Source organism: Alnus glutinosa, chromosome 12 (assembly GCF_958979055.1).
Source record: "Alnus glutinosa chromosome 12, dhAlnGlut1.1, whole genome shotgun sequence".
Lineage (NCBI taxonomy): Eukaryota > Viridiplantae > Streptophyta > Magnoliopsida > Fagales > Betulaceae > Alnus > Alnus glutinosa.
The window spans coordinates 3,469,781-3,491,503 of NC_084897.1; the positions used below are offsets into that span (position 1 = coordinate 3,469,781).

Here is a 21,723-nt window from a genome sequence, read left to right on the forward strand (position 1 = left end):
TTTGCTGTCCTTTTTATTAGTTTTTTTTTTTTCCCTCTAATTTCATGTATTAGTTTTAGAATGATACAAAACAACATTATTTTGAGTAATAATATTAAAAAATAGCATTAATTTAAATTTAGGAAAAACTTCAAATTATGTACAAATAATACATTGACACATATTCTACCTAATTTAATGGTGGTCGAGTTATGGTTTGATCACGCTCCACCCCAGCCATTTCCATGAAGTTTCGATTCTCGGTTTTCTTTAAGTGCTTCCCTTCGCTTTAATCATCTTCTCAAAGCAAAATCTCTGCAACTTAACCCCAAGAAGTTGGCTTAGTGGTTAGGCTTGCAGATTCGATAGAATATTACCTCTCGAGGTCTCGAGTTCGAATCTATCTAGGTGCTATATTTCCCTTGAGGCTAGCCTCCCGGGCATTGCCTGCGTTTCGAGCGCTCCATGCAGATAGTGAAGGTTCTCATGAGGTACATGGATTAGTCTATGGACTTAGGTTGGGCCTTTATGCTCGATAACGCTGGCGATTGGGCCAGCTATTTATCCCAATGTACAGTTTGGCTATTAGTGAAACAGATTACCTTGATAAAAGATTTTTTTTTTTAAAAAAAAAAAAAAAAAAAATCCTCTGCAACTTGGCTAACTATTTGATACAAGGATGATTAATTATTTTACAAGTCTTTGTTTTGAGTAATGAAGTGCAAACAATCAAACAGAGTCTTAAGTGAATTGATTGTATACTATACTAAAATGCCTTTTAATTATTATTTGATTACTATAGTAGCTTTTAGTTCCAAGAAACAACCAAAAAAAAAATAAATTTTTAAAAAAAATAAAGAAAAAAAGAAAAAAAAAGAAAAGAAAAGAATATCGAAAGAAGAAAACTCAGACAACTTAGAAACACAAAAAAACTGAGAAAAAAAAATAGTACAAAAAAGAAAAGAAAAGAGAAGCTTCAGTACACAACGAGGCCCTAGGCTAAAAAGTTCTAGTCTTCGTGCTTTTGCTCCCTCAATAAGAATTTTTGATTCCGTCCCTAAACAATTATAGTGATTATCATTAAAAAATAAAATAAAAAAATAAATTATCGTAGGAACAAACCCTTCCCTCCTTTTCTTTAAGACTTTACTTAGGTTTTTCAAGAACCTCTCTGGTTACGTCTCTCAGCAAATTGAAGTTATATTAGATAGTGTTTAGGCGGGTTGTGATAGAGGGGGGACCTTTAATCGCCCTCCTCATCCCTTTAATAATAAAAAATGCAATTGTATTGAAAAAGACAAAATAATAAATAGTAAAAGTATACTTTTTTGAATAAATTTATATTTTCTATTGTAAAGAGGAGGAGGGGGGCCGGTTAAAGGTCCCCCTTCTATCACAACCCTGTTTAGGCTAAGTGGGTCGACATCTGTTATTGTGATGTGATGGCCAAAGGCATGATCCAACACTATTATTTTATCGTTAATTTTCAGATTAATATTGTTACGTATATATCAAGAATTAATTTTTGTACCGTCAAAATAATTTTGAACCATGCACTTCATTACTAAAAATAAAAAATAAAAAATCTACAATTTGCTTAACTGTTTGATACAAGTATGATTGCATTTTGTTTCATTTCATGCCTCTGTATTCGCTTAGATGTACTTTTGGGTCAGAGAAGAGAATAGACAATGGTTAGAGAGATACTTTTTTTTTTTTTTTTTTTTTTAACAAATGAATAGAAAATTATTATTTTTTTTAAAAAAAATTCCTTGAAATGGTTAAAAATCCCTCTACTAATGGCCACCCACCCTATTTTGCCTAAAGGGTTGGCTCTTAAAGTTTTTTTTTTTTTTTTTTTTTTTTTTTTGAGTTTTATTATTTTCAATTTTTTTAATTTTTAATTAAGCATAAGACACATATCAACTTCTTAAAGGTGTTGATGTAGACTTCTTTCAATTTTTGGACAGAAGTTTAGACGGAGGTACCATCTCCATCTTTAACCATAAATAAAATATCATCTACGATACAAAATGAATCACAAAGAACAACAAATAATGTCGTTAAATCTCAAAGAACAAATAATGTTGTTAAATCTCAAAGAACAAAAACGTATTTAACCCTAATTTTTATATCAATCTATTTTACATTGAATCAAAAAGAAGTGATGGTGTGAATCCTCTAATGATTTGTTGAACCATTTAGACCAATACTTGAAAAGGTAAAAAAGTGGGGACCTAAATGAATTCAGACTAAGCAAGTTTATTCGAATCCTTTGAAACTTCAGCAAGCCTCAAGACAAAATCACAAATTTGATCAAGTACAAACTTACATCATTAACATGCAAAACAAACACTACTCACCAACTAACAATTATGTTTGGGTTAAATATTATTTAGCCCCCTCAACTAACAACCATTTTAACAAAGCACCACGGAATGATATGAGTCGTGATTTGACTATTCAATCTGTTAATATGTTATTATTTAGCCACATTCGTCAATTTTGACCATTATGTTTGATAGAAAATTAAAGTTGACAAAAATATTCCAAAAATGCTCATATTTTGACCATTGAAAATCAAAATTACCGTTGTATTTATCAATTAATATATAAAAAAATATTTAGGGATAAATCCAAAATCGGTCTATGTAGTTGGCATAAACTACAAATAGTCCCTTTTAAAAAAGAAGAAGTATTTTTCTACTAATTAATAAAAACAAAGGGTAGTTTTTTAATGGTCAAAATAGAGGCATTTCCGAAACACTTTGGTCAACTTTAATTTTTCATCCAATATGAGAGTCAAAATTGACGAATGGAGCTAAATAATAACAGATTTACAGTTTAAAAGGCCAAATCACGACATTTGTCAATTCATAATACTTCATAAAAAAGTGATCGTTAATTTAGAGGGCTAAATAATATTTAACCCATTATGTTTACAAACAAATAAGGAACTCCAAGTCAAAACAAGGCAAATAAACTAAACTAGCCTTCACTATTGTTAATGGAAGATTCCAATTTCTGCGTAGGTAATACTCGAATAATTTGATCTCGGACTTTGCAAGCAATAGTGTTCCATTAATTAAGCAAGAGTGTGTTTTTACTTGTGAACTGCAATCAAAATTAGAATGCTGACAGACTGACAGTAGAAGTTTCAAACAGGCAAGTTGATTTCTCGTTAAATATTTGCTTTGATCAATGTTGGGGAAATATTTCCCCTGTATGAGAAAAGACACTAATACCCCTGCGCGTTGGACACATCAGACTGCTGACTCATCACCTGGGCCAAAAGGTATAGGAAATAAGAATCCGGGTTGCCCTCCCCGGAAGTGATTCGGGAATGCACACGTGTAAGCCCTTGGACAATCAGGACTTTCTTGTTTGTTTGGAGGACCCTAGCTCCTTTGAGGGCCAGGGGGGTTTTTTTCTAGAGCTTGTTATTTGCACTTCAAGTGCACAACAGGGGCACCTGAAGTACAAATAGCATTTTCCTTTCTTTTTACACCAGAGGATTCGAAATCTTTGAGTATTGAGGAAAGAGTATATAAATTTGGTAACACTCAAGAACCCCGAACTTCGCTTGGGTGAGAGCATAAGGGGAACAAATGCTTTATACGGTCAAAGAACAAATGAGCATTAATTAGGTGATATTCCCTCAATTAATGAGTGTCTCAATATTTAATGAACTGTGTACTTGAACAGGTCATATTCGGTCAGCTAATTTGACTGATTGTTGCCGTCAAAACTAAGTGTGCCTTGTAAACCATACCGGGAGCATCCATGATGTCCAATCGCCATCAATGAGGTGATTCACACGTGAATTATTAATGAGGAGAATCTTTAAGTTGAATGGAGAAAGGGAAGAAGAAAGAGGGAGATATATAAAAGGAAAAGATTCTCCTATGAAGGAGGTAATGAATTCTCTTCTGAATTACGTTTACTATTTAGTAGAAGTTATCTGAATTGACTTAACAATCGGAGGAGGTTTCGTCGGACAACACCCGGCAAGTCTTTATTATTTTGTAGGTTAACAGATTCACTCTACTAAGGATCTACCTGAAGCTCGACACGTCATCATTCGGAAACTGCCTCTAACAATCAACAACAAATAAATGAAATAATTGGATAGCTTAACAATCAGAAGATTTCATCCTTCAAGCAGATACATTCATTCCTTCAGACAGCGCTATGCAGAGCTTCTGTAGTGACATTTATGTAAGAAGATGCAAATCAATTAGGTGATTTATCTAGCGAACAAATAATGGTGGAAAGTCAGTGTTCAAAAAAATAAGGAAAAAGTACACATAATCCCTTCAATCTATCACCTCATTGTCAATGTTCCCTCAAACTACCAATTGTGTCAATTTACCCTCTTAAACTATCGAAAAATGTCAATGTCCCCTTAATGACAAAAGTACCCTTCTTAAAATTATTAAAATTAAAAAATAAAATTAAAAAATTATTTAAAAAAATCTAAAATAACAAAAAGTTATACCAAAAAAAAAAAAAAAAAACAGGTTTTTCTTCTCTCTCTTTTTTCGTTTTTTTTTTTTTTTTTTTTCAACTAGCCTTCACTATTGTTAATGGAAGATTCCAATTTCTGCGTAGCTTCATTCTCTCTGGAATACTCGAAACTATCCCTTGCCATACATAATTCGAGCTCGGACTTTTCAAGCAATAGCTTTTAAAGGAAATTTCACTTAATTTTTTTGAATTTTTATTATTTTTGTAATCTCCATTATAAAGTTAAAAAATTCTCAATTTAACGTATCAAACCTTCAATTTTTTGCAATCGCATTCCCTCCATTAGGGTTTGAGGTTAAATCAAATGGTCAATATCTCTGCAAAATTTATAAAATTACAAAATAAATTTTAAATTTATAATTATAATTTTTTAAAAGAAAAAAAATGCAAGTATTTTGAAAATTTCTCACCTTGTTAGGATTTTCTGTGGGGTAATATTACAAATTTTTAAAAGTTTGATACACTAAATTGAAAATTTTTAAACTTTAAAAGGAACCTTAAAAAAATAATAAAAGTTCGAGACAATATTTAAGTAAGTCTTTTCTAATTTTTATAGTATGCTCCTCGAACTTAAGTTGGCCTCCATGTTTGATTGCATTCCTATGTTTTCTTAGGTGATAAACACATGATTAATTAGTGAAAATCAAATAATCCATTCAATTTGTTCTTTTGTTTGAGTTTCTTTCCAATTTTGTATTATGATTCTTGTCTCTTGCGCAGGTTGAGTTTAATCTTAATTATATATATATATATAAGATCTTATGCACCTTCCCTTTGTAAACCGACTGACGTGAACGTCGGCTGCTAAAGCGCGTTGGAATGTTACGATCCTTATGTCCTACATGAGATAAGGCTAATCTTAACCATGTAGATGTGTCATCAATTACCTCATGGCTCATACTATATATTAATACGATCTTTATTTTTCTTTTTTACTACGCCATCCATACAACCACAGACAAATTACTTTCATTGTTAGTCAGATGGGGTTAAAATTTTGTCATCGATTAACTTAAATACTCTCACGTGTTTCTCTCCCGGTTTGATGGCCCGTTTTTGGGTTAGAACTATTAATTTTTTATACGACTTACGAAGTAACACGAAATTAAAGATTTTAAAAAGAAGAGTTTGACTCATTTAATTAAATAGGTCGGGTTAGGGTTGACCTATATAGTCTTATATCTATGCTTCGATACGATCCAAACTCAACATGCGGCATAATGATAAGTAATTTTTACATGACCCGAAAAACCGACACAAACCCAATACAAAATTAGACGAGAATTAGAGTTGATGGATTTGACCTATTTAATTAAATGGATCGGGTTAAGAATGACTTATATAGTCTTATATATATACTTTGACACAATTCAAACTCAACACATGAATACGAACACAAACAAACACCCTTACTTTGTGCATCCACGAGAGGTGGAGGGGTTAGACACTAAAGGTGGGAGGAGAAACCTACTTCCAATGAAGGGCAAGCTCCACTTTTTAAAAAATAAATAAATAAATTTAAAATTTTCTATTTTGTTGTAAGTAACAAAGTTACAAAGCTAACTTCCATATTGAAAAATAAAATAATAATAATAATAATAAAACATATCTTTTCAAAACATTTATATATGAGATTTTTTTTAAAAGTGTTTGATGGGTTTTTTTTTTCTTAAAAAAAAAAATTGAAAGAGTGGGAGCCACATATGAAACCCATTTAATAATTATTGTTTAAAAAAATATATTTAAGAGTGAAAAGAGATTTTAAAATTTTACTAAACACCCCAAATTCTCTTAGTCTTATCCTGTTTATCCACAAGAGTACTGAAATTAACCAGTTGGATAGGCATGAGCTAATATAATTGTGATTAACCACAAATGCGAAAAGAATACCTTTCTATTCTATCCTTCAAAAAAAGTTAAATTAATTTCTTTTGAGTTAGACCAAGAGTAACCACAATTTTATTTATTTTTAACTATAAAGGAATTTGTATAAGATCTACAAGGGTCCCTCAAAAATATTGCAAGAGTTTAGCTAGGAATATTCTCTCTAAATTTGTGAGTATTTTAGCTCAACAAAGATTAATTTTTTTTTTTTTTTTGATGCACATGATTTTAAAATTTAAATGCTTAAAAAAATAGAATAATAAAAGTTAACATAAAGAATATGTATTTTTTTAAAAAGTGAATAGCTAAAAAATTAAAAATATATATATATAATTTTTTTAATTAAGTGCCCCTTAGAAAGAATTTAAGGGCACTCCATTGGAGAGATGGGAGGCTCAAAGCCACACTGCAACAACCAGTGAAAACCATGCCTTTATCGAACGGGGGTTGGTGGGATCCTTGGTGGATTCGGATTCCGCATCTTCACCCCTAACTTCTGGACTTTTCTGTATCGTTCATAGAGAAATAATTTCATTTATTAAAGGACAATACTTTTGATAAGGAAGAATATAAATTCATATCAATTTGTGTTGATTTAGATTTTTGGTAGCACTACCAAAGTTTAAAACTTAGCAAATAGTTTGATAATTAAAATAAAATAAAATAAAGAGTCACGTTTTTAAAAGACAGAGTTTTCTTTCAAATTGGATTGGAGCCGAATCTATAAAATACGGAAAAATTTCATTTAACTCTTGAACTTCCATCACAATTGTAATTCCCCACATAAACTTAAAAAAATCTCAATTTAATGTATCCATCTTTCAATCTTATCTATCCGTTAAGATTTTCCAAATTCCCAAAATACCTTTCATTTTTTTAAGAAAAAAAAATTACAAGGATTTAAGCGTTATTCAGGATTTAATTGAATTTGCACAAATACCCACACTTTATATATTTTAAAATAAAACAAGGGTATTTTGAGAATTTTGACACTATTTAATAGAAAATCCTAACGAATTGGTGAAATTGAAATATAGATACACTAAATTGAGAATTTTTAAAGTTTAGAAGAGTACTTGCAAAAGCGACAACAATGAAAGGAGTTAAATGAAATTTCCCTTAAAAGAACATCTATCTGTCTCCTTGTATGTGAGAAACAAATGCTTTGCTTTTTAATAGCATATTTTTTTGATAATAAAAAATTTCAAATTTGTCATTGCAATTAAAAAAAAAAATGTATTTTCTGGTGCAAAGACACGCATATTATTTTTATAAAATAATATGGTAAAACTTCCTCTAACTCAATTCAGCACAAATCGTTATCCTATTTTAAAATGGCCTAAAACTATTTTTAATCCTGAAGCTGGACCCAAGCCCCATGCTTATAGAAACTGGCTCATATTATTGAGCCGGCCCATGTAATTTCCAGCCTCATTCAACGCATATCCAAGGGTTTTGCCAACTGGGTGTCCAGTTGCCTTCTCTCTCTCTCTCTCTCTCTCTCTGTGTGAACGAGAGTCCGAAATTGGCTCTCCCCGACCAGAAATTCAAATCTTTGTCTTCCTAGGAAGATAGTTCCCAGCGCTCCAAGCCTCCAATTTCTTCGATATCTACGGACCTCAAGTTACCCTCCTTCTCTTGAATTGTTTACATATTTTTCGCATTGACTATTAAGTTTAGAATACTTATTGAACACAAAGAATTTATACTCGTTTAATAGATGATTCTGCATGATTCGGGGATGTTTTGCCAACCCAATGAACAGTATTACGAACAGAATTCTCCATCTCTTTAGCAATTGTACTTCTGCCACTCACTTTCACCAAATTCAGGCCCAACTAATCCTCCAAAACCTCCACTCAAACACCACCATTGCCCACCACTTCATCGCTGCCTCTCAATCGTTAGGGCTTTTGGACTCCACTCTCACCCTCTTCGCCCAACTCCACAGACCCCATGTTTTCATTTGCAACACTCTCATCAGAGCCTTCTCTCACTCCCACATCCCTCACACTCCTCTTTCTATATACACCCACATGCACAGAAACTCTATTACTCCTAATAACTACACCTTCCCTTTCCTCCTCAAGTCCTTGTCTGACTTCCGTGATCTTAAACAAGGCCAATGCCTACATACCCACGTCATAAAATTGGGTTATCTTAATGATATTTATGTCCAAAATTCGTTGTCGCATGTGTATGCTTCATGTGGCCATATGGGATTATGTCGGCGATTGTTCGATGAAATGCCTCAAAGAGATGTTGTGTCATGGACGGTTTTGATTATGGGGTATAAGGATGTTGGGGAGTATGACGATGCGTTGATTGCTTTTGAACAAATGCAATATGCGGGCGTGGTGCCGAATCGTGTTACTATGGTCAATGCGCTAGCGGTGTGCGCAAATTTCGGGGCCCTTGAAATGGGTGTGTGGATTCATGATTTTATAAAGAGAAGTGGGTGGGGATTGGATGTGATTTTGGGGACTGCTTTGATTGACATGTATGGAAAATGTGGGAGAATTGAAGAGGGGTTAGGTGTTTTCAGAAGCATGGAGGAAAAGAATGTGTTTACGTGGAATGCACTTATTAAAGGGCTAGCTCTTGCTAAGAGTGGGGAGGATGCCATTTGGTGGTTTAATAGAATGGAGCAAGAAGGATTCAAGCCTGATGAAGTGACTTTGATTGGGGTGCTTTGTGCTTGTAATCACTCGGGGTTAGTAGATACTGGTCAGCGAATCTTTGGTTCCTTGATTGATGGGAAGTATGGGTTTTCACCCAGTACCAAACATTATGCTTGTATGGTTGACCTTTATGCTCGTGCTGGATGTCTGGAAGACGCTTTCAAATTAATAAGAGATATGCCTTTTGAGCCTTCTAAAGCTATATGGGGATCATTGCTTGCTGGTTCTAAAGCGCGGGGGAATTTGGAATTCGGTGAGTTTGCAGCTTGGAAGCTTGTGGAACTGGAGCCAGAGAATAGTGCTTACTATGTTGTGCTGTCTAACCTGTACGCAGAGATGGGAAGATGGCGTGATGTTGAGAAAGTGAGGATTCTGATGAAAGATAGAGGACTTAGGAAGGACTTGGGTTGTAGTTCTGTGGAACCTGAACCCCAGGAGAATGTTTATGAGTTTTTAGCACAATAAGTCACCTGCATGGAAGAGAAAGAATCTTACAGTTTGTTCAATAGAGGTGACTCCGTTTGATTGTTTGCACTTCATTACTCAAAACAAAGACTTGTAAAATAATTAACCATACTTACATCAAACAGTTAGCCAAGTTGTAGAATATGTGTCAGAGTATTATTGGTACAGAATTTGAAGTTTTTCCTAAAATAATGCTATTTTTTGTTTTTTTTAAGAGTATTACTGAAAATAATGCTGTTTTGTGTCATTCTAAAACTAATACATTAAATTAGAAAAGAAAAGAAAAGAAAAAAGAAAAAACTAATACATGCAGTTTTTCCGACAGATGTAATGTCGGTAAGCTTAATAAAAAGGACAGCAAAAAAGTTTTCTTTCGTTAAGGTATAATTATCGTTCTCTTATTCCTTTGTTTTCTTCTATTCTTTTACGTGATGTTCTTTTTTCTTTAATGTTAGAGAATTCTTTTAAGGTAGGCCACTTCTTATACGCACCGACAATTAACCAAAGTTCTAATATCACTTTGTTATGGGGTAAAAGGGGGTGTGAGCTAATTATTAGCAAACACAACGCAAAAACTATCTACTCCTCTTTATGAAAAATTAAATAATCTATCTAGCACCAAAAACAACTCACCAACAATGTAGATAAATAAATCAAACATCCCACAAGCAAGACATCAAGATTTGTACTTAGAAAACCCTCCGGTATGAAAGGAAAAATCACAAAATCTAGTCCAATTAAATTTTCCACTATCAACAATAATGAAATTACAAATATCTTCTCTAGAACAATATCTAGAGGCTACCACAATCAATGATTTATACGTTCTTGGATCATAACATAAATGCGCCACTCCAAGAGTGGATTCCAACCGGAACAACAAAGAAAGATCTCTTAAATCTCTCTTGCTTTCATAGCTTGTTTTAACTAAATGGGTTGCTACTCACCATTTGTTTGGTAACATTCTCACTAGATCTCCTATTCTTTCATCAATTAAGATCAAGAATGTGAAAGATCCACCCTTATAGAATTGCCAATTGCTTTGATCCATACAAATTTAACTCTCAATAAAAATTCTTACCATGATTCCTACAAATTTAATTCAACCATCAACAAATACACTGGCTTCCAAACTGAGCTTTCAATGGCAAGAAGAACTAAGAAATACACTGGCTACCAAAAAGTATGACGTGGCTTTTTAATACATTCCTTCAGTTCGAAGAACTAAGAAATAACTCAAATGAGGGATAATTAACAAAAGAAAAAAAAAACACTCTGAAGAACTTGTAAAGAATATCCAAATAAAGAATAAAAAAAATGAGTCGGTCTTCATTACAGTCCCTGTAAAACACAGGTGGTCTTTTATTGATAAGTCTTCCTTCCCAAGAACAGAACAATATACTTTTTGGCAGTCAATAGATGAAAAAACAAAAACTATAAAGCACAGATTGGTTTAAGTGAGATACACTGGCATATTTTAATTCAGTACAAGAAGTTTGGGATAGTTACGATGGCTCAAAACCATTGCCACTGGAGATTTTTCGGCATATAAGAACACCTATAACGACGGAGACAAAGACCGACAATGCTCCCTGACGGGAAAGCCCAAACTCATTCCATGTCAAGGGCTTTGTGACCTCAAATAATACCTTCCTGAACTGTTCATTCAAGTCCTCTAATGATCCTGTATTGTCAATCACTATGTCTGCCTTATTCCTTTTTAAATCCAGAGACATCTGAGCATTTATCCTGTTTCCAGCATCCTCCTCGCTTGTTCCGTCTCTTGCCATGAGTCGTCTAAGTTGTGTTTCAGGGTCAACCCATACAACTGCAATGGGCTTAGTCCATTTCTCCATCTTGGCCTCGAACAACAAAGGGACATCAAGAACAATAACCTTAAACCCTTTCAGCCATAACTTCGCAATTTCCCAGAAGATACCAGAGGATATATAAGGAGCCAATAGCCTTTAAGAAGACCAATAACCAAATTTCAGAACTGATTGATATGCAATTTCTGTGAAAAAGCAGCTCAATACAAATCTCCAATAATGTGGCAAATTAAGGCAATGTAGACAATAGTAATTGGCGTAATTTATCCATGTATAAAGAGATTATACTCCTAAAACTTGACCTGCACAAATGAAAATCATAGCATGTAGAACTTCAAGGGTATCATTTCATGATTGAAAGTCGCTTCCAATGGCCACAAAAAAAAATAAAATAAAATAAAATAAAATAAAATAAAATTTATATGTGACCAGCTTGGTAATTATGAAATCAACTTGCAATAACATGACCGCTGAATTGTCTCCTTGAAGAAGTTAAGTACAGGCTGACTTCAAATTAAGCTCAATAACCAATGTTTGCAAGATAACAACTTTCTATAATCTACATTTTGAGAACCAAATTTCATCCAGCCCACAATCAATTGAATGGTGTTAGTGTTGACCCAACTTGGAACTAAGTTTGATTTACTCGATATCAAAAAAGGAACTAGAGCAAAATAAGAATTGTATGAAGTTACAAAATACCATACAGTTTATTTTTCGAAGCCAAAAGAAAAAAGAAAAAAGTAAAAAAGAATGAATGCATTAAGTTTAAAAAATATAAAAAGAACCAAGTTCCTATAGAAATCCAATTAGTATTTCATGTTTCTTTTATTACATTTGATAACACTACTTCATACTCTACCAAAAAGCCAGACAAGAAAGATACAACTATAGCCACATATGATCCAGAAGAATAGAAACAGTGTCATATAAATATGATAAATTCAATTTGAAACTCCAGACTTAGGAGAAAGCAACTAAAAAGAAAGAAGACTAAAACAAAAAAAGGAAAAGGAAGTAGGCGCAAGCCATAACCTGAAAGCATTGAAGATGAAACAAAGAATGGGTAAATTTTTACTTTTCATTGAACTTTCAAGCACATACTTAATTATCAGTACCGATTAAGAAGTTGGCGCTTTGCAGGATCAGAGAACACAATTTGGCCAAATCTAGGCCTGTCAACTTCTCCATCAGCTTGTAAAATGTCCTCTCCAAATGCTGCAACAACCTTTTTCCAACCACCGGTGCCTTTCTTTAACACATCCTGGATACAAAATCCAGCATAAAATATATGCAAAAAGACCAGAAGCCACCAAAAAGGTTGAGACTTGCTAGCAGCTTAAGGCTTTAAAACAAGAAAGTGAAAAGCTCTACCAAGCTTATCAACATGAAAGGACTAGACTCACTAGAACTGTATGGTCTTTTTTAGTCAGATCAAAAAAAAGGAAAAAAACTGTATGGTCTTTTTCAGTAAGATCATAATATAACACACTAGAACTAGTGAGTTCAGACCCAATTATGTTATATTAAGTGTGATATATTTCTAATATGGGACTTAATTTTTTTTCACCAACACATGTATGCTCAAATCAATACTGAGAAGACAAAATGCGACACTTTTGGGAGAAAAAGAAAAGAAAGAAGAAAAAAGACACGCATGGAAACTTGCATTTGTCGATGGTCCACATACGTTACAATATGGCACAAAGATACATTACTTCTTGATAGTTTGTTCAATTAATATATCAATAATATTTTTAAATAGATATTATGCAAGTTGTGACTTGAAAACATATATAACAAATGCTAAAAAGGGATAAGGTATGGCTTCTTACATATTATGTAGCAAGTTTACTTATCAAAAAAATATTATGTAGGAGATTTTTACTGCCAATCACAAATTACATCAGAATCATCAATTATGGAGATTTGTTCCAATTGATTGACATGATTTTCAAAAAAAAATTGATAAGTAAGAAAACTTTATATATAAGCGTAAGGCGCCCCTAAGTATACCGGAAGTATACACAGGAACAGCCAAAGCTAACTCATAAAAAGAAAAACCCAAACAAACCCATAAGGACCAACCCTAAAACCCGCATGCAGCACCTACAACACCCAGAACCGCAAGAAACCCAAAGCCCAAAAAACCAAAGAAGCCCCCCAATATTCACCCAAATCTGCCCAAAAGCACCCAAACCCAACAGAAATACAAACCCAAAAATACAAAAAAGCCAGAATTACATCTGAAAAGCAAACCCAAAATACAAAATTGCTTCTCATTTCTTTTTCTTTTTAATAATTGTTAATGGGGTTGATGGGAAATAGAAAATTTACTCCACCAAAATGGTTCAGAGAGAGAGAGAGGAACATACACGAGCAACGACATCGGCATCGACAACGGGGATGCCATGGGACTTGAAGAGGTTGGAGACGGTGCTCTTTCCCGAAGCGATTCCACCAGTTAGTCCTACGATTCTCATTCTTTCTCCAAGCTGTGAGAGGGTTTCGGATTCTTCTTGTTATATAGCTCTATTGGGTCCAGTTTTTTAGTTACTCACACGCAACAAGGAGCTGCAAACAATTAAAAAGGTGCCCACAGTCATATATAATATTCCAGCAACCACGAGACTTTATTTTAAGCTCAAAACTCATCACAATTCAGTATCTCAATAACCTAATATTTTCATGAGAGCAATATCAGTTTAAGCTTCGAAGTTCACTAATTTTGATCCAAAAACAACACGGAAGAAAAAGAAAATCCAGCAACTATAAGTCTTAACTTCAGCTTTAACTCTTCAAAATTTAAGAGTCCTATTCCAAGAGAGTTTACTTCCATCATATTTTGATCAGGAAAATATTCAATGCACGTCTCTGATTTCCTCAAATACCTCAAAGTATGAGACCTTAAGGTTAAAGGCAACATGGTGAGCTTTTGCTAAATCTTACAACTCATAGAAACGTTCTAAAAAGCCTAAACAGAATCACCTCACAAGTTGTCAACGAAACTCTTTGTTCAGCCTTGCAAAGCTTCAATGTTCACTTTGTACTAAATCCAACAGAACAATGCACTTGCAGCATCACATTCTACAATGCTAACAAGTTGTTTTGGACCCATTTAAGCAACCATATATCTAAGTCAATGCAAGCTACTCTGTGAGAATTGTAACATAACTGATAGCAGACAACTAAAACACATTTCAGTCTGTAAAAAGAAACTTGTCACAACTTTGGACGTCAGCTCCCGTGTTAGTATTTTTGTCATAAAAATGTGAATTGAATCTAGATAATACTAATAAAGTATGTGCGTCTAGCTTAGTCTTGTCCCACAAAAGAAACAAACAAATATGACCAAATTAACAATGATTTTAACCCATTTGTGGGAAGTCCAAATATTTATATCATATACTTGAAACACATCAAACTAGAAAAGATTTATCCATTTAAGATTAGCATCGCATATATATATATAAAACATAATCGAGTCAATAAAGCCCAAAAGATCTCAAAATCACAAATTTTTTATCTACCCAATACAACAGATCTGCCGTAAGTTATCATAAACCATATATAATTTTGCATTTTTCATCATTTAATGCAAAAATCAGAAGAGCAAGAACACACTCAAGCACCAAAACAAAAGATTTTACAAAAGAGAATACATAATTTTTTAAGGAAAAAAAAATGTAAGATCTAAATTATCTTTCTTTTTTCATATTATAACTTCCCAGACCAAAGAGCTCATGGCGCGCTAGAGGGCAAGAGAGTTTGGGAGTTGGTATTGTCTTTGGGCCAGGGGCGGAACAGAAATCTTGATGTAGAGGCAAAACCATGAAAAAGGCTTTTTTTTAAGGAAATTTTTTAAATTTTGAGTACTTGGGTCCGCCCCCAGCTTTTCTTCCTGTCCAGATTCCACAAATTACTAAATAAATACTAAACCTTCAAATAATCATCAGAATATCGATTACCCAACTCTTAACACTCTTCAAACTCCAAATTTGGACATATACAAGGGAGAGAGTGAGCGGAAGAGGGGAAAAATTCCCGAGGAGGAAGAGAGGGAGAGAGAAAATTACCTCAGTTGCTGAATCTTCTTGGGCGTTTGATTCGGCCAGCTACCGGAGAGGAGAGGGCTTACTTCTTCGTTTTGCAGAGGGGTGAGGTCGTCGGGTGTTTCATGGGAAATCGCAGCAGCTGGCGGGGAGGGTCTGTTTACCTGTTAGGATATTGTAAAATTATTTGAGAGAATTTGGTTGATGATAAGAAATCATTTATAAGAGGCCATTTATAAAATTTATATGATTAAATAAAAATTAAGTTATCTCCTTTTTTTATCCGGTCAGATAAATTTAATAAGTAGTCTTTTATAATTAACTACTCAAATTTTTTTAAATTCACATAAATAATTTGAGAGGATTCTAATTTGTATTTGACATTGTGATTTAAATATAATTTTAAATTAAGTTGTAAAAAATGAATCGTGTGTCGATTTTGAATTTCCCTGCTCACTCCCTCTCATATTCTCTATGGGTATGTGACGATTTTGAGTTTTATGTGTGTTGGGTAATATCGTTTTGATGTAAAGTTATTAGATTGGACAATTTTTTTTCTAGTTGTCTAAGAAATTGGGAGATTTAGAAGTAGAACCCGAAACCCATTTTCTGCATATTTGAATGTTGATTCATTTTTTTGTTGTTCTTCCGATGTGTGTGTAGTGGGTTATGGTAGAATTTTTATTTCCATGTCTCAAAGCATTTTTATTCTTCCAAATATTATAAATCGTAGAACCAAAAACCAACCTACAATAATAAGCCTTCATAGTTGCCAACAACGTGAGAAAAATAAATAATCTCCCATATTGACAAATAAACACATTTCCCATTTCCTTGAAAACCCCAATATGAAAGCTTTGTACGAGTAGACAAGACATCCCTAGTTGCCAACAAGTCACGAAAGCTTGTTCGACCCGCTAATTTTTGAAGAGGTATGGGCATGTTTGTTTTTTCGAACACCCTGACTTTCCACCATTATTTGTTCGCTGTCTGTAGGAATGAATGTAATCTGGGATGAAATCTTCTGATTCTTAAGCTAGCTGTCCAATTATTTGTTGATGGTCAAAGCAAAAATATTTAACGAGAACTCAACTTGCATGTTTGAAACTTTGACTGTCAGTCTGTCAGCATTCTAATTTTGATTGCAGTTCACAAGTAAAAACACACTCTTGCTTAATTAATGGAACATATTAAAATTTTAGCAGCAACGACTTATAATTCACTCATGGCACGCAGAGTAGATTGAAATTGTTCAAATTGTTTCCTCTGTTTTCACTTCTCTGCGAGTGAATGGGAGAAGTGTGCAATCATTTCCAAGTAGAATAATCATTTAGAATTATGGAATAGTTCATAAACTTGATGCATGCCTCCAGCTCGAAGATTGAAGGCAAGACAACTCATTAAAGCAATCGTAAATTCTCAGCCCTCTCACTGGACTCAGGATACTATAACACTAGGACTCAAACTAGATGAGATTAAAACTCATGCTTATTGAACGCAAATGACCATAGAGAAGCCGGCCGACAGCGGCTACTACTTCTTCTGAAGGGCAACGACCTTGCACCAAGCTGGCCTTGCTGTGATATCAGCTGCCCAGCCACTGACATGTGGGCGTGAATCAAAGAGTTTTTTGGTTTCTGTGCCCAACAAGTATTGTACGGCGGGCACGTGCTGAAGATCTGCCAAGGTGAAGCACTCACATGTCAAGTATTTTGAGTGAGCCAACCGACTCTCATAGATATCAAGAACCTTAGCCAGCTTAGCTTCGTTCTCCTCCACAACTGCCTTGTCCGTAACCAATCCAAACACTGGCTTTAATGCCAACTCCCAGGTAAGCTTTGAAGCTGGCGGGTCGAATTGGTGCGCCTCCACCTCCAACCACACTCCTATGATTGCTTTCTGCTTAGTGTCTCCGCATGCCAGATCGGTCCCCTTGTCCGCATACTGGTGGGCGATGTACTTAGCCATTGCCCTCGATTTTGCAATTAATAGGATGATAATCAGTAAATCATGCACATTAAGCATATCAAGTACGGTCCGCAGTTGCATATAAACTTATATAAACTTTACCAAAGAGCTTCAAATCTCCATCTTCAAAAGCTGGAGTTAGACCGAATGGCTGCATCAACAAGGAAATGTTAGATCAAAACATACTAACGAACAGAATTGATCGATCCTAAGAAGTTGAGCTACAAGAATGGTTTCTTGTTCTTACATTGAGGGACAGGAAGGGTTCTTTTTTATGTTCGCCAGCTTTCATGTCTACAGGAACAAGCTCAAATTCAAGCTCTTTCTCGTAAAGGGTAGCTAGAACCCGCTGTGTAGCTGCTGAGAGAGGGATTCCGTGGACTTTGATGGGTGCCATGACCGCGCAAATGGTGACAAGCGATCGAGAACAAATAAGAGAGAGAACAAGAAGTAGATGGGTATCGAAGTAGAGATCCTGCTTCTGGTATTTATAAAGATGGGAGTGGTCTGAGTTTCATTCTCCTTTTTCTAGAAAAAAAAATGAAGAAAGTACGTGGCAGCTGATTACGTAGTGGATGACTTCTACACTACTTTTTTCTTTTTTCTTTCTTCTTTCTTTTTTTTTTTTTTTTTTATTATTATTATTTTGTAATTTATCTTTATTGTTTGGTGGGTTTCAATTGTTGTCACCATCAAGTTGCTGCCGCCTAACAGCACTAACCACAGTTATTTTATATTGGTTCTTTTTTTTATATTTATGAAAAATTTCAAGAAAAACATTAAAAAAAAAAAAAAAAAAACTTCCCAGCAGATGCCCTATATTTAGATAAGGAGGTTGTGAATAAATAGTAATTTCCTTTATATACGGTCTACTATGGATAAAGCTTGGTGCACAACAGGTTGTTGTGCACAACCACTCACGTGGGTGAGACCCATTTGAGTGGGTGGATTCCATTCATGTGAGTTTGCACAACCTGTTGTACAAGGATCAAATCTTGTCTACTATTCCTTCCATATGTATTATTTTAAGGAAAATGTTAAATTTACAACACTAACAGAACAACCTCTTATGTGAGGAGTTGTTGTGTTGGTGTAGTGCAGGAATCAAATCCCTTATTTTAATATAAAAAAGTATATTTAATTGATATAGGGAATAGAGAAAAAAAAAAAAGAATAAAATAAGAGTAAAAAAATAATATTTAATTGATATTGAAAAATGTAAGAGAATCTATTGTGGGGTGTTTTTTTTATAGGGAAGCAAAAAAAATAGTTTTGTTCACTAAATATAAGAAAAATGATTGAGAATTTGCTGCTAATGCTCTAAATGGAAGTCAAGCCAGCCTTGGTAGACTGCCAGCTCTAACATTGTGAAAACACCCAACCAATCACCGACCCTTGCTCGATAAAAGCGTGGTTTTCATTGGTTGTTGCAGTGCGGCTTTGAGCTGCCCATCTCTCCAATGGAATGCCCTTAAATTCTTCTAAGGCGCACTTAATTAAAAAATTATATACATTTTTAATTTGTGTTGTGAAATATTTGTGTGTTGTATACTAAAAAGTGATTGATGTGATATAAAATTTGAAAAAGTTTTATTTTGTATTGAGTTTTTTTATTTGAATAATAATAAAATATGATTGAAGTGATATAAAAAGTGTAAAAAAAATTAAAATATTTTTTATTTGATTTTTGATTTAGAGAATTGAAAATGGTTAGTCCAACAAGCAGAGAGTATTTGCGGCTGCTTTTATAAATAAGGACAGTAGCTGAGTTTTCAATCTCCTCTTCCAGAATCCTCTACGTAGAAAACAAATTACAGAGATTTTTAACGGTGGAGATTCAACTACTTTCTTATAATACAAAAATTAAAATCAAATCTAAACCGCTAAAAAAAATTATAATCAGTACCAAGTCAAGTCGCAAAAAAATGAAGAAAGTCCGTGGCAGCTGATTACGTAGTGGATGACTCCTACACCCTCAAGTTGCCGCCTAAAGTGAAGCCAGTCTTGGTAGACTGACAGCTTTTGACATTGTCAAAGCACCCAACCAATCACCGTCCACCGCTCAATAAAGGGCGTGGTTTTCAACGATCGGAGTGGTTGAAAAATTGAAAGCCTACGGTCCAACCAATTGAGAGGAATATTATTTTAGAGCACTAGAACGAATCCGTTCAAAAACTTTTATTATGCGGCCTAAGTTATATAAGAATTCTAATCACGGATGTGCAATCGGATAAATTATAATTTATTTTTGGAAAAAGTACATGTAATCACCTTAAACTATTATTTTATTGTCAATGTATTCTCAAATTACTAATTGTATTAATATTCTCTTTAAATTACCAAAAAAATGTCAATGTCATCCTAATGACAAAAATGTCATTCGTAAAATTATTAAAATAAAATAAAAACTAAAAAAAATATTAAAAAAATAGAAAATAACAAAATTTTATTCCAAAAAAATAATAAAAAATTAAAACTGTCATTAATTTTTTTAAACAAAAATAAAAATAATAATTTTCAGTTTTTTTTTCTTTTAAAAAAAATTGTTCTTTTTCGTTTTTTTAATTTAATAAAAACTGGTTTTTTTTTTTCATTTGTTTTATTTTTAATTTAATAAAATTTCTTTGATAATAAGCAAAGATTATTTGGGATCACAATTTATTATCAATCTTTTTAAATCTGCAAAAAGTTCAAATCACTACTTTTGAGCCTTTAAATCTAAGATTTCGATGTCTTATTCAATTTTCTCCAAGGTCATGCAATTCATCTTTAAGGTAACAAATTAAGGGGGTTTGGTAGAAATCTCATCGGCTAAATGGGTATTTGAATTGGTAAGCTTGTTATGCAACTTATACCGTGTTCTTTTTTCAAGTTCATTTATGTATATTGATATATAATTCTTTACACTTTTCTTAGTATATATTGTTTAATTTTTATAGGGAATGGAGAATTACAATAGCTTTGTCAATGTATATGACATGGATTCTTTCGATTAATTAGTTGGTAAGCCCTTTTTTTTTTTTAAAAAAAAAATGCCTAAAACTAATATATGAAATTTTTTTTTTAAAAAAAAGACTTACTTTGATAGATCGTTAGGTTACGAAAGAACTTAGACTTTATATTCATTCTGAGAGAGCTTTGACCTTTTCAAACACAAACTTTAGATTAATTTTTTTCATCATTTTATTCGTGACTTCTTCACTTTAAATAGATAACATAACATTGTAAGATTGACCTCAGCCCAATACAATTCTTACTAGGACTCAACTAAGTGGTGATAAGCATCCACTCAAACTGATTATCAAATGACTCTTACTAATCGGCTATCAACTAACACGATAACATAAATCATAGTGATTGACTCCTACTCGACCAAACTAACAATATCAAGGACTCAACTAACAAATTAACATAGAAGACTCAAATCAAACTAAAGTGACAACATGAACTCAAACTAATCTAGTGCAAAGTGATGAACGTAGGACTCATCCATATCGTAACAGAGAATGCCATTTCCTATGGTCTTCTTGAATTTACCTTTAAGAATAAACCGAATCTTAACTCCCCGTTTGTTTTATAAGCTTCTCCTTTGTGATTATTTCCATGTCTCAAAGCATTTTTATTCTAATCGTAGAACCAAAAACCAACCTACAAAAATAAGCTTTCATAGCTCCCCCCCACCACCCCCTTGCAGCCCCAGCCCCAGCCCCAGCCCCATAAAAACCACATCATCCCAAAATGTAGGCGGATTAAGCACACTACAGGGGAGTGATTCTTGCACTCCCTATGCACAGCATGGGCACTCCCACAAGACACGTTGGAGTTGAGCCCCACCCCAATGTATCTTGTGAGAATGTACATTTTGTGCATTTGGAGTTTTTCTATCATTTCCATTTTTGAAGATATAAGAACATTTTTGTTTTTTTGAACACTCTGACTTTCCTCCATTATTTGTTCTCTAGATTAATCACCTAATTAATCTGCATCTTCTTACATAAATATCACTACAGAAGCTCTGCATAGCTGTCTGAAGGAATGAATGTATCTGGGATAAAATCTTCTGATTCTTAAGCTGTCCAATTATTTGTTGTTGGTCAAAGCAAAAATATTTAACGAGAACTCAACTTGCCTGTTTGAAACTTCTACTGTCAGTCTGTCAGCATTCTAATTTTGATTAAAGTTCACAAGTAAAAACACACTCTTGCTTGATGGAACATGTTAAAATTTTGGCAACAGAGACTTATAATTCACTCATAGCACGCAGAGTAGATTGAAAATTTTCAAATTGTTTCCTCTGTTTTCACTTCTCTGTGAGTGAATGGGGGAAGTGGGCAATCA

General features: G+C 33.7%; 3 protein-coding genes across 3 annotated transcripts; 1 reads left to right on the forward strand and 2 right to left on the reverse strand.

Moving 5' to 3' along the window:
• The first annotated feature begins 7,878 nt into the window (after positions 1–7,878).
• LOC133851167 (pentatricopeptide repeat-containing protein At1g09190-like) lies at positions 7,879–9,678 on the forward strand. Its single transcript, XM_062287485.1, has one exon. The coding sequence runs from the start codon at positions 8,121–8,123 to the stop codon at positions 9,534–9,536; it is 1,416 nt and encodes a 471-aa protein (XP_062143469.1). The 5' UTR covers positions 7,879–8,120; the 3' UTR covers positions 9,537–9,678.
• A 1,186-nt stretch (positions 9,679–10,864) lies between these two features.
• On the reverse strand, positions 10,865–15,610 carry LOC133852336 (dephospho-CoA kinase-like). The gene is made up of 4 exons (XM_062289078.1): positions 15,442–15,610; positions 13,741–13,939; positions 12,484–12,629; positions 10,865–11,501 (listed from the first exon to the last, which is right to left on the reverse strand). The coding sequence occupies exons 2-4, from the start codon at positions 13,846–13,848 to the stop codon at positions 11,042–11,044; spliced, it is 714 nt and encodes a 237-aa protein (XP_062145062.1). The 5' UTR covers positions 13,849–13,939; positions 15,442–15,610; the 3' UTR covers positions 10,865–11,041.
• Positions 15,611–16,817: 1,207 nt separating this feature from the next.
• Positions 16,818–17,857, reverse strand: LOC133851625 (glutathione S-transferase-like). The gene is made up of 3 exons (XM_062288126.1): positions 17,633–17,857; positions 17,488–17,536; positions 16,818–17,396 (listed from the first exon to the last, which is right to left on the reverse strand). The coding sequence occupies exons 1-3, from the start codon at positions 17,780–17,782 to the stop codon at positions 16,951–16,953; spliced, it is 645 nt and encodes a 214-aa protein (XP_062144110.1). The 5' UTR covers positions 17,783–17,857; the 3' UTR covers positions 16,818–16,950.
• Positions 17,858–21,723: the final 3,866 nt, after the last annotated feature.